Consider the following 25,875-nt stretch of genomic DNA (forward strand, 5'->3'; position numbering starts at 1 on the left):
GACTCTGGTCCTGAATAATTTTATTTTTGTTTCTGTATCACTTTATTATTATTTTTATACTAAACTTGTGGGAATGTTGCCTATGACTGCCCTATTTGCCTTTATAGCACCTTATACTGTAAGATGTTTTAAGAGCTGACAAAGAACTTTTTAGCAGATTTTGAAGTCACCAGCTTGTCCCCAACTGTTTACAGTAGTGATACTATGATATTCTTTTAAATTCGTTTTTTTAGTAACTTACTTTATACCAAAAATTATTCTGCCCGTTGAAAAATTCGTTGATATTAAACTGTTTCGAGGGAGATTGAAATTGGAGTTCGAATCCTGGGTGCTAATATCGCTTTCCGTAGGGCAGGTTTTTAAAGATCATGAATGATAAAATATGCGAAAGGTAAATAAAATCATTTCACTAATATTTTCAAATTAAAAAAAAAAAAAAAACCACAAGTGCTCGAAAACAAATGTGAGCCATTTTACTTATTATTAGCCCAAAATGGCAATTTGCCCAGAAGGGCTATTAATTTCATTTTGGCATTTTGCATTGGTTCACTGCAAGCGGCATTTCACTTTTCAAATTGTTGCCACCAAATATTAAGCCCTGCATTACATTTAAAGAAATTAAATACTGTAAAATCTACAATAATGTATGTTTCTCGCACTTAGAAAAGGCAACGGTACCTAGAGACAGCAAATTTTGAATAACATAGTCCTCCACTTGAATATGGGCATCTGGAAGCCCGAATTTGGAAAATTTTTTATCTATCTCCTATTTTGTAAAACTTTAACGAATTTTTGATTAACCAACTGAACGATTTCAAAGCCAGTAATGGCAACACTGTAAAAAAAGGGTTTTATCTCCAGCGCGAGAGAGACCGGGTATCGGAAATTCTAATGATATGTTCCTTTTAAATTATTTTGTGATATTGCTGTTGAATTGAATTTTATGGTTTAAGTGCGACGAACATGATATCCAATAAATAAAAAGTAACACGCAAAACGTAAAAAAAAAAAAAAAAAAAAAAAAAAAAAAACCACTTTGGGCGCAATATAAAATTTGATAGAAAGCTTCCAGATTTTCTTGTTTATTACAATTTATATGATACTTATGTAAAGTACACTGCGAAAAAGAAAAGGTACAACTCTGATATACGCCCTAATTTCATCAAATGTGGCGATATGTGTTCTGCGCTGGTTTTTAGCGAGATTGCGTGTTCTATGGTTACCCTGTTGACGTTGAACAATCTTTCGCTGGAGCTCGTTGATTCGCGTCTGTGTCTGAGAAGATGGGAGGGAAAGATAAAATGGTAGACGTTGTTGAATTGAAGTTCGGCAAAAGGAAATATCATTGTGGCCATCATGTTGAGGGGTAGTGGGTATTTAGAAGTGTGGAAAGAGGGTCTGGGAGATTATTTTTAATGGCTGTGCATGATAGATGTAGGAATTTGTGATTTTATTTATTTTTGAACCATAGTATGGATTTTCTGGAGTGTGTCTGGCTGTCATGTAAATACGATAGTGGTGGCATGTTAAAGGCGGTATGAAATTGGTATTTCTGCTGCTCGAAAAAGCATTAATTTATGGTAAGTGCATTTTATTTTATTCTTGTTCTTATTTTGTAGAATGTTATGTTCATTGGTTATTTAGTATGAATTTCTGTCGTTATTGTTGTTTTTGAAACAGAACGCTGTGTACATGGTATTATTTGAAATTTATTGTTATTATGTTATTTTATAAAAGCGAGGTGTGTGTAGTTCGTAGATTTGTTCGTTGCCTAAATTGTGCAATTCGTAGATGTTTAAAGTTTAAACAAGATGCTGTGTACATGGTATTCTTTGAAATTTATTGTTATGTTAATTTATTAAAGCGAGGTGTGTGTAGTTCGTAGATTCGTTCCTTGCCTAAATAGTGCAATTCGTAGATGTTTTTTTAAGTTTAAACAGGATGCTGTGTACATGGATTCTTGTCAAATATTTTTGGTTAGAAACTTTACGTTTTTGCTATCTAATTTTTTGTTTTTGTTTCAGATTTTTAGCTTAAATCGTGTGTTCAAAGCATAGTTTTTGCATGTGCGAAAACTGCGCCTTTGGGACATTTTAGGCTTAAAGTTTGAAATATAGACAAAAAATTTAGATAGTAATATAGCAGCATGAAGTTTCTCGCCAGAAATGTTTGGCGACTTGAGGGCGCATATCAGAGTAGTTCCAAAAAAAAAAAAAAAAAAAAAAGGGACAGTTCTACATCTTTTTTTCTATTGGACCGATTGACGAAATTCAACTTGCGTTTTTCATGTCTCGTAAGCGCAACTTAGGATATATATGAGATTTAAATATAGCATTGTTCTAATATAAGTATTTTGACACATGCCAATTGTTTTTCATATTTCGATTCTACGACTCAAAATAACCAAACTGTTAAGTTTTGTAAAAATCGCAGTAGCTTTCATAAAAATTAGCTCTCAAAATTTTAGCTCCTCAATGTTAATTGAATTTGGTGTATACTTATTCTCTCTTTTTTTTATTAAACTTTATTGATTCTTCCTTTCACATTTCGAAATTTAAGCTCATTTCAAATAAAATTTGCCCATTTTTTTATGATTTATTTTTTTAATTTATATTTTAAAATAATTTTTGTAAATTTTTCGAAAAGCATTATGAATTATAATCTATATAAATGCTTACTATAATCTATATAAATGTTTACTATAATCATGTAGATGTATTTCTAAGCATATCTGCAAAAAATACGAGTATTTTTTATTCACAATTTCCAAAAATATACGTGAATTTATATATTGGCGCGTTTTGAAATTCTCCGTAAATTTCTCACCAAATGTTACAAAATTTATTATTTAGACAAAATTCGCGTCGTTGACTCGAAATATGGAAAACAATTGGCATGCAATTTCAGAAAAAGTCCGATTTTGCGTAAAAATACCTATATTAGAACAATGCTATATATAAATCTAATAGATATCCTAAGTCACGCCTTCGAGACATGACAAACGCAACTTGAATTTCGTCAATCGGCCCAGTACAACGGCAGATATAGAATTATCCTCCCAAATAGATTATTAAATAAAAAAAAAAAATAACGGGCAGAAAATTACATTCCCATTCTCGTCCGCTTGAGGGCGTTATCTTCGGTTTTGAATTACAACGTTAACAAGGTATCGTCTGCGAAATTTGGCGCGAAATTCTGTTAAGATAGTTTGGTTTTTATTAATGCACGAAATTTGAAAGGAGATGAAAATTATGATATTTTCGTAAATTATATTTGCAAAAGGAGAATATAGGTCAGAATAATATAATTGCATTTAATATCAAAATCCATACGATAAAATTTTATGTTACACAATTTAACTATTCATAATATCATAATTAAGGCTATTTAGTTAACACTTTTTAATTATTAAAATGATTTGTGTGAGTGCATTTAAATTATTCAACTCGACTTTTGTCATTATCAGCTAAATACTTTGGACTTGAAGTTTTGAAAGATGCTTATCAACATAATGATAAGAACTGCATTACAAGATGTGGTCAAGGGCTTGATAAGGCCTTTTGTAAAGTTAGAATTCTTGCAAGTGGTCGCTGGTTCAACTCTACAATACTGTCCGCATTCATTATTCACAATGCCTGCAGTTGGAAATATTTTGTCTGGAAGGGAGATTTCCAAGTATGCATTTTTTATTTAATTTCGATTTTTTTCAATTATCTGAAAATGTACGAAATTTTGTTCTAAGGGAGTAAAAATCAGTGTAGATTTGCGAGGAAACTGCAATTCATGGCCGTGCATCTTGCTATATTCCGGTAGAATGTAACACATTTCATTCAAACTTTTATGATGGTTTTTAATTCTTTGCTAAACATATTCACGGAAAGTACCAGTATCTTAATTTTTTATTTAATATAAGAGGCAGAATTTGACTTTTTTATTTTTTATACATTATTAAATAAGAACGAGCATTTTACATTTTATGTTAGTTTCGTCAATTAAATGTGCTGTATAATCTGCTATCAGTATTTAATTTTCTTCAGGCATAAAAGCAACAAATTAATGTCGATATCCAAGGAATCAAATTATGCGATTTTTTTCTGGCATAAAATTTTCTCATTTTGTATGTATTTCAATTTACTAGAATGTCAAATACTTTCAGTTAACTTGAATAATTTTTAAAGATTACTGCTTTGTAAAGTATAAAACTTGAGCTGGTTTTTAGTACTTTGTAGTCTTAAGCTGTTTATTTTATTCTTAGCCCTGACAATATAAATCATGTTCTTATTAGAAATTTTTTATTTTTGTAATAAAAGGGATAGAAATATGCACAAGTACAATTTATATGCGACATAATAAACACTGGAAATGCACAGCAGGAGAAATAGAGATACTATAACTATTCTTGAATAATATTCAGAATAATATAAATAGCTTAAATTTTTTTTTTTACACTCTATGGTTAAAATTCCTTTACATTAAATATTTCACTATCCTACAGAAAAATCTTGTTTAGTGTGATTGATACTCGGAAACTACAAATTTCAAATACAACATGTACAACAGAAGTAAATATAATTTGGGTTGATTCCTAGCAGAGCCCTCACCCTTGACACGCCCACTTATATGGCACGTATCAGTGTCTACATGGACAAAGTCAAGGGAGTGTGCAATGCCAAATTTGTGCAATTCTGGAATTTTTTTCTAAGTGAAAATAGGTTGATGTGTACATGGATACTGAGTTTGTGCAATTTTTTTACATGTTATTTTCAAGTTGGCGATTTTGAGAAACATGCAAAGCAGTGGATGATTCTGCACTTTCCCAGTGTGTTGCCAAGGGTGTGGAATCTCCTACGAGATTACCATAATTTGTCTGTTAGTGGAAATTTTGAAAAAGCTAAAATATACATTAGTAATAAAAATCTTTCATAGGAGAATCTTCGGATTATGGTAACTTGTCGATTTTTTGGCAAAAATTTGGCGACCAACCCTGCTACAGCAACTTGCTAGTTTTTTTTTTGACGCCATTTTGTTTTCACGAAGTAAAGGCATGGTTTTTTTTTTTTTTTTTTTTTTAACTCAACATTTTTTACAACAATCTGCTAGCCGAATTACGCTTATGCTAGAACTTTTATGGAACAAAAGTGTTTTATCATGACGAAGATTAGGTGTGAAATTGGGAGAAAGTGCAGAATCGCCCACTGCTTGCCGCGTTTTTAAGAACTGCACATACACGGTATCCATGTACACGTCGACCTATTTTCACTTAAAAAAAAATTCCAGAATTACACAAAAATGGCATTGCTCCCACTCTTGACTTTATCCATGTACACATCGACCTATTTTCACTTAAAAAGTCAAAGTAAATTGACAAAAATCCAATTCTTCTTACTCTTGTAAAAAGCAGAAACAAATAAATGGGCTATTCTGCACTTTAGCAGCGAAATTGTTTCCGAGTGCTTATTAGCTAAAATCACAAATGGAATTTTCCGGAAAATGTCGCATTACATGTCTCATGACCTCTCATTTCTCCGAGACAAAATAATCTGTGATTCGAACTGTGTACTTCTCAGATTATTGCCAAAATGTCGCCAAACTACCTGTTACCATATTCCAAAAATTAGCCCTTTCATCTTTTATTTCATATCTACATACTTGATTTAGCAAATAAATCAAATTATTGCAAAGAAATGTGCAATTATTTCTTTAAAGAAATTAAGGTACTCTTATGTTATCGTGACTGGATTAAGAAATATATGTACCTGTACACGTGTGTATGTGTGTATGCACACATATAAATGTATGTATGTATACATGCATATATGGGCACATCCATCCATACATTTTTTGAATCCGTTCCCAGTAACAGAAGAGTACCAAAATTAAATTATCTTTGAAATAGTGCAGTGGTTTTTAACCATTTTTCCACCATGCATTACTTTCACCATTGCGAGATGATCGTTTGCCCCTCTCCTCTCATTTTTAAAACTTGAAAAATACATATACATTTATTTAGATTATATTTTAGTGTGTTTTATAAATTAACAAATGCCAAAACTTAAATAAAAGGCCGTCAGTGTAATTAAATCCTTGAAACTTTATTCCTTAGCAGGATCAGCACCAAATCTTCATTAGAGGCTCATTGTAGATGAAAACTGCTGCATTGGCTAACTTAAGAAATTATTTGTGTAGTTTTAGTTTATAGCTTACGTCAGTGGTCTCCAATTCAAATTGCATACAGGTCATGCACATTCTGAAAGCAGCTGATGAGCTGAATTTTTTTAAAGAAATGAGAATGAATTTATATATACATATGAGTGTGTATATGTATGTCCCTAATGTATAGATATCTCTTTATTTTACACACAATGTTACTTGTAATGTGCAAGTTTATGACATTTTTGAAAATTAAATTTTCCTTGAACATGGCTTATTTGAAAATTTATTTCAACAATATTCGGTTGTATTTTTTACAATGTTTTTCTCTACATTTATTTATTATTCTCAAACTTATAATTTCTCCTTCTCTCCCTGGCTAAAATTAAGAGTTCTTCGATTCAGTTAAATTCTATTTTCTTTGGGTGCCCAATCCCTTACACATATTTATTGAAACATAGATGTTTGTTTTCTGTCTGAATTCAAAATGTTAGTACCTGCAAGAAATTTTCTTAGGTTACACTTAGCAGTTCAAATGCTCTGAAAATTTAATATTTAATTTTCAAATGGCATTTCTTTCAAATAGTTCTAATATTAATTCAGAAGTCAAACAACAAAAATCAGCGTTATATTTACAAAATTTTCAATGTCCTGTAAAATTTTCAAAAATGTCCTGTGAAAATTTTATAAATATAACGCTGATTTTTGTTGTTTGACTTCTGAATTAGTATTTATTCGGCGTGTTATTGTGTCTTAGTTCTAATACATTGAACTAACCACTAAATGATTTAAGTTATGCAAAATAAACAAATATTATGAAAACTTTAAATTTCCAGAGAAGACATTTGAAGTGGACAAAATTTGAGAGCAAATAATGACAATTAGTGATGGGCAACTTCGGTACTTTCTTGTGCCCGGTACGAGAGTAACGGGTACAGACAAGTACCCCGTACAAAATACCCATTACTCAAGTAACCGTTACTTTGAAAAGTACCGAAAACCGATTTCAAGTACCGAGTACCCAAGTAACGATTTGGAGTACCGAAGTAACGAAATACCGGAGTACCCTAGCAACGATTTGGAGTACCAAAGTACCCTAGTAATGATTTGGAGTACCGAAGTGCCCTAGTAACGATTTGGAGTACCGAAATACGCAGCTAACGATTTTGCGCACTGAAGGAACTCCACCACGTGTTTGATTTTATCTGTACGGAGTAAGATTTTGAATATCAGAAAACATGTCAACTACGGAAGTGTCTGAGGAGCAGGCCATTCATGGACGCAAGAAGCGCATATCACCATTTCGCAAATACAACCAGATACTACTGTCCTCGTACCAAAACCGTAGTGAGCTGAACCCTCATGGATCCTCCAGTAATGAATACTGAAATACCGAGAAGAGACGCATATTTTCGTTACAAAGTAGCGAATAGCGAAAAGCACCCGTTTCGGTACAGAAGTAACGAATACCGAAAAGTACCCGTTTCGGTACAGAAGTAACGAATACCGAAAAGTACCCCTTTCGGTACAGAAGTAACGAATACCGAAAAGTACCCCTTTCGGTACAGAAGTAACGAATACCGAAAAGTGCCCGTTTCTGTACAGAAGTAACGAATACCGAAAAGTACCCATTTCGGTACAGAAGTAATGGGTACTTGGATGTACCGATTTTCAGTACCCATTACAACTAAGTACCCGTTACAAAATATCCGGTTCGGTAGTACCGACTTATCACTAATGACAATCCCCTTTCTGGGATGAATCGCTGAAAATTTCGCAATTCTGTTGAAGAGTTTGGAGAAAATGACTTCCATATCATATGGCCGTGCGCTTGTTTAGTTGTTAATTTTGTGAAATTTTATTTTGGTAATACGCAAGCCTGAAAAGTCAATTCTGACTTCTGAATGCATGCCAGCCTTTTCCTGAGAAACAAATCCTTGGAGAGGGTTGAGACTGAAAAGTCCCATTCCCATGTCGACCAGGAAATGCACTGAATATACAGGAGCTTGTTTGAGAACAGGTTATGCGATTGCGCTGGTCATCTTGTATCTGCTGATTCAATGCAGACTGCTTCCGTTTTCTGCAAGAACGAGAGAAGGAACTTGCTGTTTGTGTTTCTAAATTGGCTCAAAGATATAGCAGGCTTAATAAAGTGAAATACTAAGATAAACTGTGTAAAGATAAGAACATTAGCGACTTCTGATGGAAAAGAGCATTTGTTGATAGTAAAAGTATATTTATGGGTGCCCCTTGGCGAAAATTGGCAATTTTTCACAGTACACGGACACTGAGTTTGCGCAATTCTTTGACTTGTCATTTTGTCTTTGTGTAGCGGGACAACTTGTTATTTGTCTTTGTGTCAAAAATCACCGCTACACAAAGCCAAAATAATAAGTCAAAGAATTGCACAAACTCAGTATCCATGTACACATTGATCTATTTTCACTTAAAAAGTCAAAGGAGCAGCCAATTGTACACGAGAGCCAAACAAAAAAATATATAATTTCAATAAATCACATTTTAAATCAAACAATGAAATAACATAAAAATGGAATTCATCTTAGCACTACACAAAGGAAATATCCACTTACCTTATTTAGAAATTTCTGTGTCTTCAGTTAAATAAACTTCAATAACAGCATTAAAAAACTTCCTAAAATTATCTGAAAGGCTGGGTGGCACAGTCATTAGTGCATCATGCAGCACCACCACAGGTCTGGGGTTCCATCCCCGGGCTGGACAAGGTCGACTCAGCCTTTCATTCCTTGATTTCCATCCCTTGGGTTGATAAAATGAGTACCAAGTTTGTTTGGGGACTAAACACTGGGGGTCTTGTGACCCCCAAGCTGACCACTTGTTTAGGGCATATGCTTACGCACCCCGGGGTGCACGGTCAAGAAAGCAGATTTCGGGGCACTACTGGCTTTGGCTTACTAGGACTGTTACGCCACTGAGTTTAAAATTATCTAAACTAGAACTGTATACTGGCATCGCCACATAAATTCTCAAAAACAAGAGGAAAAGATATCCTCCATAGTGCCGGTATTCTCCGACCAGACGCATTTCCTTCATACAAACGGGACACTTAAAATGGCTACTAAGTAAACCTTCATTTGTACGCCAGTCAATTAATGCTTTTTTCATTCCAAATTGTATAGAAATTCAAATTAATCTTACCACAATCAGCCATTTTACCATGTAAACCACAAAATAACTAACATACTTCCTAACCATCATCCGACTCACAAACACACTTACAAATCTTTTCCCATCATTCAAATCACACAACCAATTACGTCATAATAGGGTTTTCCTAACATTCAACTATTCAGGTTACCATAAATGAAACAACAACTTGGTGATAATCCAAGATGCAACCTTAAATATACTCTAACCGTGTAGACATTTTGAAATGATATAAACAAAATGGGAAATGAAAATGGGCAAATGGGAACAAACCTTCTGAGCTTAGAGATCAGGATTCAGGAGAAATATTTCACCGTGTCACATTCTGTTTGATAGTTTTATTAGTGTTTAGAGATTGAGGATCATGATCAGAAAGTGTTGGACTCTGTTTTCAAACCTATGCATTTGATTAAAATTTCCTTTAACAGTATAAAAGAGTTTCCATCCTGGAGATATAGCATCCTCTCCATTCTCATTTTAAAGTTGATGCTTTAAAACCATTATATGCTTTTTATTGGTATGCTGAAAAAAAGAATGATTTGATTACTACTGTAATCAAAAGATCTGAATTATCTGTACTGAATGATCTTTTATTATTACTGTAATTATACTACTACTTAAAGGAAGGGAAGGTTTAAATATTATGCATCACTATAGTTGCAATTTTCTGTATTGTCATATGTGAGTATATTTATTTTCAGTACTTGATTTAGATGGAAATAAATTAGACACTTTTTTTAATCCTGAAACAAAATAAAATTTTCAGCAAAATTCTCTAGTAGTAGTGTTCATTTCATTTAAAGATGAAATGATAATTAATTTTTTGTGAGAAAACTGCATTAATCAATCTGCTAGTTGAAAGAGATTGCATTTAAAGGCAGAATTGACAGTTTCTCTTTCCACTAGCAAAAAGGCACTAATCACCTTGTATTTAAGACTTGATACTATCATTTCTTTTCCCTTTCTTTAAATGCTGCACAAATAGTCCCCAGTTAAGGAACAGCTGTTTTTTGAATCCACATGAAAAAGTTAAAATTCTGATTTTATGGTCATAATTTGGTTCTAAAATAGTTATATTCCAGTTCTATCTTTTTTAGTTCAAGAATGAATAGGTTATCTTTATTGTAGGCAATTAGGTGCTAATATTTGCTGTATGGAAACATTTACTTAACACTGTAGTCTTATTAACTGAACTAAGGCATAAGGTAATTTCTGCAAACAGAACTTTTGGATTCTAAGCAATTATTTTTCTCAGTGGAAAATGACTGACTGATAAAATGTTAATTTAGACTAGTTCTTTTACCTTTTATGCTCTAATAATTGAATTTTCATTATATTACATAGAGCTATCCAGAATGAGTTGCAAGAAGAAGTAATAACTCTGAAAGAAAAGCATCCAGGTTTTGAACCTATGTTGGCCATTGTACAGGTATGTATATTAACAATAAGGACATGTTCAAGAATTGTAAAATAACATTTCAAATGCTTTTATCAGCTTAACTGTTTTAGTTAATTTTCTAATAGGCACTGAATGTTTTCTGAATTACATTCACATCAGTAATCACTTGTCCAAAATACATTAGGCAGCTCATACAGCTGAAATGTTATGACCACTATCACTGTTTTGACTCGAAATTCCAACTTATATATCTGATTTATTTTCACTTCACAAACACACAGAGATAAATGAGACTGTTTACGTGTAGGGTTTAATATAATCAAATGATCCATACATCTTGATGATGAACAACATTCAGTATTTTCTGTAGCATAAATTAAATGCTGCAAAGTTAGAATGGTAATAAATTTTCCTGATCACAACGTTAAAAAAATATATATATAGATGTGCTGCAGATTTATAGATCAAACATAATTGCAAAACAAATAATATCAAACAGGAAATGCTATGCTTAACAGGATGGCAACATCCTGCCACCTTTCATATTGCTGGTCAAATTTGCCGTAAAGCAATACAAAATAAAAGAAAGTGAAATATACATATATATATATAATAGACATAAATTTGTAAGACATGGAATGAAATTGAACTGAGAACTATAAATGTGTGAATATAACATTGAAAAAGTAATAAACACATAAAATGACATTACAATTATGAAACAGTAGAGAGAAAAGTAAATAACAGTTCACAAGTCCATGTGCTTCGCAGCTATTGCTCAGCAACCACCTTTACATCTTACAGTGTTTCACAGGCACTACTTGGCGACCACCTTTACATCTTCCAGAACCTTTTTATCACTAGGTTCTGTTTCTGAGGTAGCCTCAATTTTCTGAGGAACTTCAGTTAATTTGTTGCAGAAGTAAGCTTCAAAGAATAAATGCACTGAAGGGGTTGTATGATTTCACTGTTGCCTAGTTGTTTTGTGACATATTCAATATTATCTTTCCAGGAAACAATTCAGTTATTTGTGCTAAAGGCCAATTTATCCTGTTTGGATTCTTTGATTCAACTAGGATAATTTCTCTTGGAGAAATCATCTTTCTTCATGAAGATGACTTGGAGCATCTTACCAATTCTTCAAATATTATTTATAGAAATGTTTTCATAGATTTAGCCGTAAGATATGAAGGTAACGCACACATTTCAGTAAGTGACGATTAAATCCAAACTAATGGTTTGTTCTATTCCTGAATCTTGAATAAAGTGTGCAGACATAAGAGGTCTTAATTTATTAAGGTTGTCTGACAAATTTGTCAATGGTCATTCGTTTATAGTGGCCTCGCAATCAGTGAGTAAGTCAACATTTCTTCACATGTGACACAGGACTTTTCCAAACACTTTTGAAGAAGTTTCTTGATACAATGAACTATTCTTTCCCAAACCCCACCATATTATAAGGCAGGTGACAGAGGACGGGGACGCCTGGTGTTTAACATAGGTAAACAGGCATGTGTCCCACGCTCTCCCCTATCTAGGAATAACAACTTCCTGGGGCCCCGTGAGGCTGCCTCGGGAGTTTATAATACAGATCTAAAGATCAATACATGGCCAAACAGGGGCTGAGGATTATTGTTTGACAATGGTTGCGTGACAATAACTTTGTGGGTGTGCATGGCTGTTGGAATAACACAGATACATAAAAATATACAAGAATAGATACATATACAGACAAAAACAAACAAATACTAACAGATACGAACATAAGGATGCATTGATATTAAGATAAATATGAAAAGAGACGCATATGTAAAATACAAGAGTAATAAATACTTTAAAAAAAATAGTGGTTTAAAGGGAGTCATATGTGTATTGCTGGTATCCTTGTGGTTGTAAATGTGCTGTGAGCACTTAAACACAGACATGAAGCAATTAGTACCGGATGTAGAGTTATGGTGCTAGGAGTTAGTGTTAGAGTTCGCTGAAAGTACAGTCTGCACTATTGTTCAAATTTGCAAGAGTTCAGACTACACTAAAGTTTAGTGTACACTGTGGTACTAATAGCACTAAATTTGGAGTTTGGCACAGTCACTAAGTTTTAATGCAATTGCTATAGGTTGGTACAGTCGCTACAGCGCAGACACTATGTTAGGCACAGTAATTTCAGTACACAATCACAATGGTTGCACAGTTACTATGACTGTAAACAACTTTAAGAGAATTATCTAAGTCACGGTGTAGGTACTGATGTTCACTGATGTGTGCACTTATGTAGTGCTTAGGCATAGTCGGAGTAGGTGCATGATGTATACGTGCGGTGTATCATGCATTGCAATAGGTTGGAAGGTTCTGTAGGCATTCGAAGGCACTTTGAGTTGACACAGTTGGTACTCTGCTAGCACACCGGTAAGGTAAGTTCTAAAGAAGATTGACATGTGCACATAAAGTTGAAGGCTTGGTGGTGAGGAGCTTTTGTTTAAAAACTTGTGGGGGTGGCCCCTGAGTGAAAAGCTTTTAAAAAGGTTGGATAGTTGGTAGGGGGGACGAAAAGATGATCGTGTTTAAAGAGTTGCTGGATGGGTCTTGGTCTATTGCGGTGAGCAGATATCTTGGCCCATTGCCCCGATCTGAGTGATAGCTTTGCAGATTTTGGTTATGGCTGGCTTGTGAGTGATGATAAAGCGGTGGTGTGCATCTCTGTTCATGGTTGGACATGGGAGGTGATTGTCTTTTGTCAGCTGGCAGGTGAAAAGATAGTGGTCTGGGTTGCCTGGGGCTCCACAGACGCATATATCTGTTGATGAGATGTTGTGCCTTTGGAAGTAGCTGGGGAATGGGCCGTGTCCCGTGGTATATCGTGTCAACGGAGTGATTGCAATGTGTCGATTCGTGCTGACTTTTGGGAAGAAATCGTAGGTGCGGCGGCCAGTTGTGCCATGGTTCCATTCCTCCTGCCATTGTTGGAGCCCTTTACTCTGGAGCTGTCCCTTTAGGTAGGAAGGTGGGGCTTGAAGGTGGATCTGCTGTGCATTTGAGTCGGTTACTGCCTGATTGGCTAAACGGTCTGCTGACTCATTGCCTTCGTTGTTGGCAATAAGTGCTTTTATCCACATCAGTATGCAATAAGAGTGGCTAAAATTTCTTAAGTTTTCTCGCATTTAAAAGGTGACCGGGCAAAAAAAGATCCATTCGCTAAATCCATGTGGTGAAGAATTATAGTCTACTAAAATTTAGTTCGGGAGCCACTTGTGGAATCATTACATTTATTTTGGAGCAGGGAACAGTCAAAGTCAACGATGCCCTTGCCAGGATTCAAACTCAGGATTTTGCGATTGGTAGCCGGAAGTGCTATTCAGTTGCAGCACGAAGGCGTGCAGTTTAAGTTAAATGGGAGAAGAAACTTCCTTCCATTCAAAGAGCAACTGGGAAGGAAGGAACCAAGTTGCCACATTTTATCCACATCAGCGTCGTGTGCATATGTGAATTTTGCTGCAAGAGGTGCTGAAGGGCGATGACTAGTGGGGATCTGTGCTAATGGTTCTGGAGGGCTTGAAGTGTTGAGTAGCTGTCTGTATGAAGTGTGGTATGAGTTAGATCATTATGGACAATGTACTGCATTGCTGCTGTGATGGCCAGGACCTCCGCTTGGAAGATGCTGTTGTGATTTTGCAAACAACCTTTCCATTCTTGTTCTATCAGGCCATCCTGGTAGTGGATGTAGGCACTGCCTACACCATCCTCCTGTTTAGAACCATCTGTAAAGATGTGGGTGCCTTGTGAAGGTACTTACATTCCAGTGTTGGTAGGGGTGCGTGGGATGATGACAGAAATTCCTTTGCCTTTAATTGCCGGGTGTGTGTGGAAAGGGTGTCCAGGTGTTTCAAACTGGATTGGGCTGTAGGTGCTATTGTAGAATATGACTTCTTTTCTTAAGTATACTAGAGTTGTATATGCCGCTTCCATTTCTACTTTGATGTGGAGAGGCAGCAACCCCGCAAGGACAGTCACCGCACTTGTTGCAGTTGTGCGAAAGGCTTTTGTGAGGTTGAGGGCGAAAGGGCGTTGGACGGTAGTCAGTAATTTGATTTTACAAGCGCCCATTGGGTGGGCCTAAGCAGCGGCAGCGTACGTGGCGATCTTCTCTGCCACAGTGTGATATAGGATCTTCTGTATATGATGGTTCTGCCCCCCAATTTCGCCCTTGAAAGGTGCGTACCTTCCTTGCAATGGTGATAGTCTTCTTTCTGATGTCTTGAATGTGCGGGAGCCACGTGAGTCCTTGATCCCAGAGAAGGCCTAGATGTTTAAGAGTTTAGACTATCTTAATATTTCGATTGTGCAATTTGATACAAGGGCAGCGTGATGGATTTGTACCTGCCCTAGGGATGACAAGGGCCATGGATTTCTCAGTGGAAATTTTGAGTTTTAATGCAGTGCACATGTTTTCGAATATGGTACATGTTGCAGTCCCATTTCTTTCTAATTCCTTCCATGTGCGTCCCTTGACCAGCAGAGCGACGTCGTCTGCGTAAGCAACAACTGTAGTATGCTGTGGCCAGTCAGCTTCCACCACAGAATTGAAAGTTAGGTTCCAGAGAACCGGTCCGATGCAGGAGCCTTGGGGGCATCCTCGCTCCTGGCTTTTGGTGGTTGTGCCGTTGTCATTGGAAATTAAAAAGCTTCGGTTCTCCAAATAGCTATTAAAGGCGTTAAAGATATTTGCTGGGCAGCGTGCTATTCTGAGGGCTTGTTTTATAGCAGGCTACCAGAGGGTGTCGAACGCGCTCTGCAGCCAATTAGTTTTTCATAAATCTTACCCATTGCGGATAAAAGGCAGATGGGTCGATAAGAGCACAAATCTTGTGCGCTTTTATTTTTCTTTAAAAAGAGAACTACTTGTCCTTGTTTGAAGGCCTGTGGAAAAATTTGTAGATGAAGAAGTCTATTGAAGAGGGTGCTGAAGAATGATGGACATGCATTGTAGGCCACTTTGATGATAGCATAGTCGAGGCCGTCTGGGCCTGGTGCCTTTTTGTGCGGGAGGAGTTTGAAGACGTGTCTAATCTCGCTGCTACTGAAGGGAATATCATATGAGGTGGTGGTAGTGCTTGCATTTTCGCGGATGATACGCTGTGAGGGCGTGTCCTCCTCTGGGTTGTCATCAGGGAATATAGTGCTCAGGATTGTGCTGGCAGTGTGTTCCACTATGTTGGTATTATTGGCAGGTGCTGGAGTCTGGATATGGATCTGTGCCTGGCGAAAGACTTTGCCGGTGGTAAGTTTTGTGGAGGATGCCATATGGGTTATTATTAGCTGTACAATAGTTCCTCCAACTAGTAATTTTGGCTGTTAGAGTATTATTTTTGTAAAGGGCTCTCTCTCTTTCCTGTATGCCAGCAAAATTTGTTGTCTGATGCTGTTGTCTGCAGTGTGGATGCGACGTCTAAGGGCTCTGCATTTTTGTCGCTGTGTGCGAAGCTCCTTGGTCCACCAAGAGACTCCTTGTAGTTTCATCGCGAACCGGGTGGGCAGAATGTTGTGGCATATGTCTTTCAGTGTCGCCAGGAGTTGATTGGTGAATAATTCCATGTCGGCTGGACTGTTAATGCTGTGAAGTTTTCTTTCTTCGTTATGTAAGATGGTGGAGAAGGAGGAGGTGAGGTGCCGGATCTTATTGCCTGGGAGCTTAAACCTGGTAATAACAGAAATGGTGGTGTCGCAGCTGATGGAGAAATGTATGTACTTGTGGTCTGAGTTACTCTCTTCTTCATTTACTGTCCAATCTTGAATTGTACGTGCGATGTTGTGCGTGCAGAGAGTAAGGTCTGGCCAGCCAGTATTGTAGGAGTTATCGTAAGTGGGTGGAGCATCTGGAGTGTTGAGGAGGTGGAGGTCATGACAGGCCACAAAGTCTTCCAATTCTTGGCCCTTTGCGCTAGTATCCGCATAGCCCCATATGCTGTTATGGGCATTAAAATCACCACCTACAAGAATCGGAGTTGAGGGATATCGTTGCATGACATCAAGGACGTTGGTGGTGAGATTTATAATATCTTCAGAAGGTGGTGAGTAAACAGAGATGAGGATAAGATGAAAGTTTTGAAGGGCTAGTAGTATGGCAACTATGTCGCGTTCTTGTTTAATAACTATGGGGGACCAGGAGGGATTGCAACATGCAATGGCTGCTCTTGGGGCTTGATTTTGGGGAACGGATTTCTGTTAAAAGAGTGTCCAGCCAATTGGAAGACCTGCAACTTCCCCTTCTCTCGTGTAGGGTTCTTGAAGTAGAAGTACGTCGGCATCATGCGTAATTGCGTGCTGGATAAGCTGTGAAGTTGCGGCTCGTGCTCTTTGAAGGTTGATTTGTATACATTTTACAGTGTCGTTTGACTGCATAGTGTTGCTTGCCATATTGTTTGGGATGTCAGGGGTACCATTAATCGTACTGTGTGCTATGCTTGATTCATGCAATGTACCTTCCGTATGTAGGGCATGTGACGTCGTAGGCTGGATGTGTGCAGAGTTTCTTATTGTGGCTCCTATAGTTCCAGTCTGCACAGTTGATGCAGGTGGGTTGGCGGGCATTGCAGTCTTTGATGCTGTGGCTACCAGAACAGAACGCGCAATAGATCTTGTTTTTACAGTTCTGTTGGGTGTACCTGAATTCCTGGCAGTGGTAACATCTTCGAGTGTTATAAAATTCTGCGATTCGATGTGCTCGCCAACCGAGGTACATTCTTGGGGACTGAATGAGTTGATGATATGCTGGTGGTGTGCATTCCAGAACCCACTTGATTCCATTTCCTTTGTCTTTTAATCTGTAGAGGACTTTAGCTAAATTCTTGTTGAGGTGAAATTCAGATCCTAGTGCTTTTTCGATGTCTGCCTGGGAAACTGCTGGGTGTACGTCGTGGACGGCAACTTTGGGAAGTCTAGTAGAAGGTAGTTTAGTCATAACTAGTTGCTTCCCTTGGGTACCCTGTAGTTTTTTGGTAAGTTTCTCAAGATCTTCAGGGGTAGCACAGTCTACGGCCAGACCCTCTTTTTGAATTGGCCTTAGCGTGGTGATCTTAACCCCTAGTGTGGGAAGAGGAAATTCAGCACTGAGTTGATCTTTAAGTTCCTTCCTTGTGAGCTTTGTGTCTTCTTTAGGGTAAAGCAAGAGAGTGTGTTTCGGTGGTGGTTTAGACACCTGTGCGTAGGATCTTGAGACTGTTGGAGGTGTTGTTGTCGTGGACACACTGAGGAATCCAGGATCCGTGTTGGTGGCTGTGGGCTCTGCGTAGGGCTTCTAATGGCTAATTCTTTGAGAGCGTCGAGGATGCCTAGTAGCTGTTCGCATAGGTCCTTGGTTAATAGAACGTGATTTTCATTAAAGCAGATTCCTTTTGAATGAAATCCCATTTCTGCAATTTCAAAGTGTTTGGCTACACCAGTAAAGTTCGTACCATTGTCAGTATAAAGAGAAGAACATCTTCTCTCTTTGCCCAAAATCTTCATAATAGTTGCATAAATACTTCAGCAGACGGGGAAACTAGTTCCAGATGAGCTGCTTGATAGACAGCACATCTGAAAAGTATTACCCATGCTTTGCTTCTTGCACATAAGAAAAAGGGTCCAGCTAGATCTGCACCAGTTACTGGAAGTGACACAACTCATTGTATTCAGAAGGCAAAGGAGCTGAATCTAGGTTATCATTTCTGGAAGTCAGTTTCTTGCATTGTATACATTGTCGTAAAACTCTTCTGATAACTTATTAATTCCATCTTTTGGGAATCCAAAATCATTTTCATGATTGTATTAGTGTCAAAGATACTCCAGCATAAGTCAAAGAGTGTCCTCATGTGTAACGGGTATATGAGACAGTTTCCTTTAGAAAGTCCTCCATGAAGGCATCCCTCCCTTTAGGCTGATAGCCCTCGTGTGCTTTGCCATAATTGAATGATCCATTCCAATCCATATGTCAAAGATCTTTGGTATGCAATATCAATCTCTCTAGAAAGGATGATCTGGTAAACTATAGCCTGTGTAAAATTCTCTGGATTTTGACTGAGAATGAGTCTTGTTTGGACCTTCAGAATTTCATTTTAATGTAAAACTGTACTGTATTATTATAGTACTTCTCTCATATTTCAGAAGGCCATCCAAACTGTCTGATTTCTATCAGTGTTTTTTGCCTTTCAGTCTCTTCACATGAAATCTTACTTTTAGATTTTGCATTCACTCTTTCATCTTAGATTTTGCATTGATGTTGTTGCAAAATCTTAAAACATAAGCAGTCATGCGGACGATTCTTTTGTAGTTTGAAAAATGCAAAAATATTTTGCTAAATTTCTTTTCTCAGTGACTGTATTTGTGTTAATTGGCTTGCATCATTACAGAAGTGCTACCATTGGAATAGATAATTACGATATTAGCCAAGACTCTTCCTTTCTATACAACCAAGCTGGACCCTCCACCCATTGACTCAGCAGAATGTCTGACCAATCGCAAGTTCGGGTAAGCAAGTCTGCTAGGTTGACCAGGAATGTGTCTCCAATCATCTCTAGTGTTCAATTCCCTGATTTCTGTCAATCAATTTCCAATGAAGGTGTTTTATGGTTCTGTGCTCGTAATCCATGCAAACCTATCGTCAAGTCCATCCAAAAGTATGTCTACAAAGGAAAATTTAAAATGTCTAATATTATCAAACGAATTCTAACTCTCGTGATGGCTCTTAAGAGCTCCATACATGGAATTGTTGGCCTGTTAACAGGAGCTAGCCTTTGCAAATTCATTGAGACTTTCACTTCTACCTTTTCTTCACAGTGTAGAGAAAGCATAATCTTGAGATGAAGCATCAGTCAATATGTGTAAGCTGGCTGTTTTGAAATTTCCATGCAATATTTTTCAAGGCGATCTACATTTCTGAACAAGATCTAAATGGGTACTTACGTATTAACGCAACCAGGCCAAAATTCGCATAAATTGTTAAATTTGACGACCCTACTTACGGCAACCCTACGTGTTATACGTAGTTTTGTAAAAAGAGAATGTGGAGATTCACAAAATTTTCCTGCATTTTCGTGCAAATTTTTGTAATTTATGAGAAAATAGCAGTGTACATGGTTAAAGTCAAGAGTGTGCGCAATGCAATTTTTGTGCAATTCTGGGATGTTTTTTTAAGTAAAAATAAGTCGACGTGTACATGGTTATGGCGAATACGGTTTTCAATCAGTGCTAAAAGCAATAGCCAAAAGATTTCCGCTGAAAAAATAATTCTGCAACTTATTCAAATTCGAAACCGGAAGGGTTTAATTGCTATTTTATATTTTAAAACAAAATAATATAAAAAAACTGTATTAAAAATTATCTGTAATTAATAAATGTACATTTTCTTTCTATTCATACTTTTTTACTCAAACTTGCAAATAGCGCCAACCTGGTTGCGATAATACGTAAGTACCTCTAAATGTTTAGCATATCTTCAATTGCATAATTGCAAACTGGATGGCAATTCTTCTTCCTGATCCAGCTTATTGCATCTAGCTACTTGCAGTAGTAACTTTGGCAATAGTGTCGCAGGTGACGTAATGCATATGGGATCGTATATGCTGATAACAATAGATTGTAATATTCTCTTCATAACAACTTCACTAAATTCCATGTCAGCTTGAAGACAAATGCATTCAAATGATGCTTCTTTCATTCCTATAGTCTATTCGTAACAAAATTACATGCAATATTTTTAAAATATAGCAAAACTTTATTTTTAAGAAATTAATATCAAAAAACGACAAACATTTTATGTCACAAAAGTCTTTGTACACTTCAAAAAATTCTTGACATATTAACATATTAGTAAATATTTTCATTTTTCATTAAATTATTATTTAGTAGGATATCCTTTAGCATCCACAACAGCTTTTAAAGGTCTGGGAATAGATTTTACTAGTTTTTTTTTTTTTTTTTTTTTTTGTAATTTCTATATCAGTGTTTCTCCATTCTTCCATCATGACTGTTTTGAGTTCGCTTTTCGTTTTGATGTCGTGTTTTCGTACTCTAACCTCCAGTTCTTTCCAAATATGTTCTTGGTGTTTAAATCTGGCAACTGAGATGGTGTTTTCAAAACCTGTGGACAATTATAGAGACACCATAGGCGAATGTTGAGAACCATATGCTTAGGATCGTTATCATGATTAAAAATAAATTTGTTTCTAGTACCCAAATTTTGGGCTGATAATTTTAAATTGTCTCTTAAAATATTTAAATAAAGAGAATGATTCATTATGCCATCAATATCAATGCCTTTGTTTTTTTATTAAATGAACTTTGTATCTAATTGTAATTTCCCCTTTGCTTAGGTTGGTGCTAGAGAAGATTCCAATGTATATATTAGAATGAAAAAGAAAGTTGCAAATGATATCGGTGTATCAACTAAACATATTCAACTACCAAGAACAGTTACAGAGAGAGAGGTATATTAAATTCTTCTGAAATTTTTACATGCATCATGATAGTCATGCAGTTTATTACAACATATATTCCCTACAAGAAAAAGTTATTTATTAGCTGTAATATTTTTATTGGTACTTATGCATTATCTCATTGACCATGAAAGTTGGCTATCACCGAAGCATGCAAATTGGCAGAGATCCTACCCAAGTTGCTCCAATCGTGCTGCAGAATTCTAAAGGAACAGACATCTCTTTACTTAATAAGCAATTTGTATTTGACTTGCACTGTTTTTTCTCTCTAAAAAATGCTTTCGTCGATTTTGTTAGGCTTCTCGATTTTACCAAAAGCTCTGTTTAGAACACTACAAATACAAACTTCCCACAGATAATTATTACAGTTATTACTCTTTGGTTGGCCATATCATGCTAAGATCCAGTAACTCTGAATAATCCACTGGTTGCAGTTCAGTAGAAGGAAGGTTCTAAATCTAAATTACCTTTTTTTTTTCAAAATGCAAGAAAAAATATAGAGCAATAACATTTAATTTATATTGTAACAAAATGTGACTTATCGAGAATCAACTGGGGGTTACATCAGATGAAAGCAAGATGTTATGTGCATATCACGTTATGCTTGTCCATAATTGGTGTTAAATAATGATGCTTGGCAACAGTTTCACGGTCGATGAGATAATATGTACCTTTTTATTTTGAAATCTTAAAAGCAAAAATTAATTATTTATGTGGTAAATTCTTAGTATGTATTTTATTCATAGTTTCATATCCTAATAATTTTTGCTATGTTTTTATGTTTTGCCATCTTCCAAATGAATTACAAAAATTTTATTTTAAATAAATCTCAGTTGTATTCTGTATGAATCAAATAAATCAATAGCAGCTATAAATGTGTGTAAAAAAAAAAAAAACACTGTAAATCATATTTTATTGTTAAGAGAACTAGAAAATATTTGCCAAAACTAAATTAGTGCAGTGATCCAAATTTTTGGGCAAAGGCATTGTAACTTTGTTTGTTTGTGCTGGCAAGACACCCCCCTCCAAAAAAATCTGATCTGGGTTAAAGTATTGATGAATCAAGATTAATATCTTAATTTGATGCTGAGATAAGTTTAGATAAATTTTAAAAAATAATAAAATACTTGAATTTGATCACTTTTAATTAAATTATTATTATTATTTTTAAATCAGAGTTGCTCGATTCTTAATGTGATATTTTTAGTTCTAGTAGAAAGTCATTTAAATACATAAAATTTTCATATGCATGGAATTTTCAGTGGGAATATATGGAAATGATGTGTATGTATTATTACATGGCAAATGGTGTGCATGTACATGGTCACACGTAGCTTTAGTGATTTTAATTTACCATCTAGTTTTCTTAAACTCTTTTTCTCTCTTTGTAATTGTCTGACTATAATGCATATTTTGACTTCTATATTTTGCCACTCATTACTGATGATCAGCAAAGAAAATTTATTGCAGAGAAAATAGCAATATTTGCAAGATAAATCGTGAAATTTGACAGGCTGGGATTTAGAATAATTTTGTAAAAGATTTCAGCGTTCCATGTATGAATTACCAACCCTCCTCAAAATGGGGTTTTTTTCTTGTTAACCCCTTCGCGCCGACTGTCATGTATATGTGCCAGCAACGAACACACTTATCTACCGGCCGACACGCAGGCGTGCCAGAGGATTGTTGCATTCTCTACCGACTGTCACGTATTTGTGCCAGTACCTTGGAACGTTTTTCAAACTATAATTTCTGCCACAAGATGGCACTGTATGTCCATATGGTTTCAGATACATGTGCATTAGACCTTCTACTTGAAATGAGAGAAGCATGACTCGCATACACGTGTTTTTGATTATATAAACAAACGGGGAACTAAATGTTTCTGAATGGCGTGATTTATGACGTCTCTTTAAATCGCACTTTATTCGCACGTGGTAGTTGTTTATTGTAAGTAGAAGTTTTATATGCGCTAAAGCGTTGAGTATTTCCGTTTACAGTTCAGTTTTTAGAAAATAATTAGATCTTGTTAGACGTGAATTCTTTCCGTTTTTACCGTTTCAATGTCGAAGCGTCGAAAATGTTTAACAGAGCATGAAATAGCAGAAATGATGCAAAATATTTCAGATATTGATTCTGAAATTCTGATATTGATTCTGAAAGATTAACTGAAAGACATTTTCCAAACTTTGTTCAGAAGAGATTGATAAGAAAATGAGACGACGATGCTTCGTTTGTTCATATTCCCGGAAAAATCCTCCAAAACGGCAAATGAGTTATTACGAGTTCAAGGAATGTAACCTAGGACTGTGTGTAGATCTCTGTTTTAAAAATTTTCATACGAAAAGAGAATTTTAAGTAATATATTTAGTTTTCAGATGTATAATGTTAAAAGTCATAAAATGGTGAGTAATTAAAATAAAATGTGTAAAATATGCATTTAAACAAGAAATAAGGTAATTAAAGTATATATATAAAAATATTTATAAAGCATAAGCCGTTTAAATACTCTATAGAGCATTATTAAACAATGGGTTGATACTTCGGAGATTTCATGGATTTAGGCTTAGTAGCAAAAAGCCCCCGGCCCTGGAGAGACGCTCGCGGAAGACACTGCCGGCCTCCGCGATAAGTGCGCGTTTTCGCTACCCGGCTCGAAGGGGTTAAGTAGATAGTGATAACAGAAATGACAAGTTGCAGAGTTAAATTCGCATTACGTTATATATTTTTTAAATCAATCATATCCTGGTATTGTATAATTAGTGCTTTTATTTGACCAAATTCAGAAATGTATGTATGTGTGTATGCACATGTATATGTACATGCACATATGTGTGTATGTATACACATGCATATATGCATACATGAACACATGCATAATACACACATTTCTGAATTTGGTCCTGATAACAGAAGAGTACCGAATTTTTTCATTTAAGTGATACAGTTTTAAAATGATAAAAAATAATTATTCTGCTTTGGAAATGCTTGTTGATTTCCAAAGGCATCAAAAGTGTTACTTCATGTAACTTTAAGAAAATAACCTTTTTTAGTATTCCAGGATTTTGAGGTAATTACTTTAGCTTCAAAACTGGTTTGGATTTTGGAATAGAATTTAATTTGCAGGATATTTTTGGCAGGATTTCTAGCTACACACGTTTGTATTAAAGTTATATAATTGTAAAAAAGAAGTAAAACAGTTAACAGTAAAAGGAGAAATTTGAAAAAAAATGATATACTCTACATTTATAGAAAAATTTGATATTCTTGAAATCGTCTGAAAGTAGTTGTGGAAATTAATACCACAATAAAATACCTATATTACTGATTATGAATAGCTTATTTTTTTTCTCTAAAACTAATATGTGAAGGTAGATCATTTCCAGTTTTTAATTGGCTCTTTTATTTTGTAAATGTAAATTGCTGCAGTAGATGGTACATTTAAAAATAATGAATAAAAATCTCTAGCATATTCATAATGCTATTTTTCATAAGGTTGAAGAAACTGTAAAATAATAAACATCTAAACTGAGAAAACACCCAGGTTTCCACTCCTGGGGATGTAGCTCAAAATATATGTTTGACATAAAGTTTCTTTTGTATAGATATTATTGGGATAGTTACTTATCCATGAATACTGTTCATTTGTTATCATCTTACTGTAACTGCATCGTTCACAAATTGAACTATCTACATACTAAATACAGTATGTATACAAATTAAGAATTTGTAAATCAAGTTGGAGTTTTTTTTTGGGGGGGGGTTATATTTTTAATGGTTTTGAACATTTTCATAAATGTTAGACTTCACATCTTTTCTAAATCTTTATATATAACTAATGCAATTCAATACTTATTTATGTATTCCAGTTATTATCCGAGGTCAACAAACTGAATGATGATCCTCTTGTTCATGGAATTATAGTACAGGTTTGTTTCTTATCATTTTTTTTTTCCAATTTATCATTTATATGTGATGTATGGTAATTATTATAAGAAATTTATTTAATACCAGGAAAAAAGTGTTTTTTGAATTGTAACTGTGCTGCAATTTCTGTTTTGCATGGTACATGAATAAATTTTTACATTTACCAGAGATAAAAACGGTAAATACAGAAAAATTGGTTTTAAATTTGTGAAAGTAATTCATGATTCTCCAAAAAATTGTGATGTATGAAACTAAAGGCTTACTAAATTTTTATTTAATTACAGTAAAGTTTTGAATAGGTCATTCATGGCATGGCTGAATTTTTTTAACTCTGAAGCTTAAATGTAAATTTATATTGTAACAAACTGACATTTATATCAGAACTAATAAAGAACTAGTAAATAATTAGCTTAATAGAAAGGAACAGATAATGCAAATCTTGTGATTATGTTATATTACTCATTGGCTAATCTTACAATACATGCCATTTGTTCAAAAAATGGCTGACCTTTTTAAAGGGCATTTTGAATTTAAAGTTTGTCTATGATCTCTATTGTATTAAATCATGAAAAGTAGTGTATATAGCTATTAAATTAAAATTCTGTAGAGGATACATTGAAAATAATGGTGAGAAATTGAATATTTTGACTTGACAGGTTTGATGGCTTTGAGAAATTCCTTATCTCCTGGGGTGTTGTAGATCATTACACTATTCTCTGCACTTATAGGGTACCCATCCCCTCTAAT

General features: G+C 35.3%; 1 protein-coding gene across 1 annotated transcript in view; it reads left to right on the forward strand.

Annotated features, from left to right (window-relative positions):
* Positions 1-3,514: 3,514 nt before the first annotated feature.
* LOC118191566 (C-1-tetrahydrofolate synthase, cytoplasmic-like) overlaps positions 3,515-25,875 on the forward strand; it is a 54,739-nt gene continuing 32,378 nt past the window's right edge. The window contains exons 1-4 of the mRNA XM_035362365.2: positions 3,515-3,675; positions 10,681-10,765; positions 21,079-21,192; positions 25,071-25,130. Of these exons, the coding sequence (XP_035218256.1) occupies positions 3,632-3,675; positions 10,681-10,765; positions 21,079-21,192; positions 25,071-25,130 (303 nt within the window). The 5' untranslated portion in view covers positions 3,515-3,631. The remainder of the gene's footprint in view (positions 3,676-10,680; positions 10,766-21,078; positions 21,193-25,070; positions 25,131-25,875) is intronic.

The sequence above is a fragment of the Stegodyphus dumicola genome, chromosome 3 (assembly GCF_044657685.1).
Source record: "Stegodyphus dumicola isolate Sdum_Otavi_A_Nest chromosome 3, ASM4465768v1".
In the NCBI taxonomy this organism is placed as follows: Eukaryota; Metazoa; Arthropoda; class Arachnida; order Araneae; family Eresidae; genus Stegodyphus; species Stegodyphus dumicola.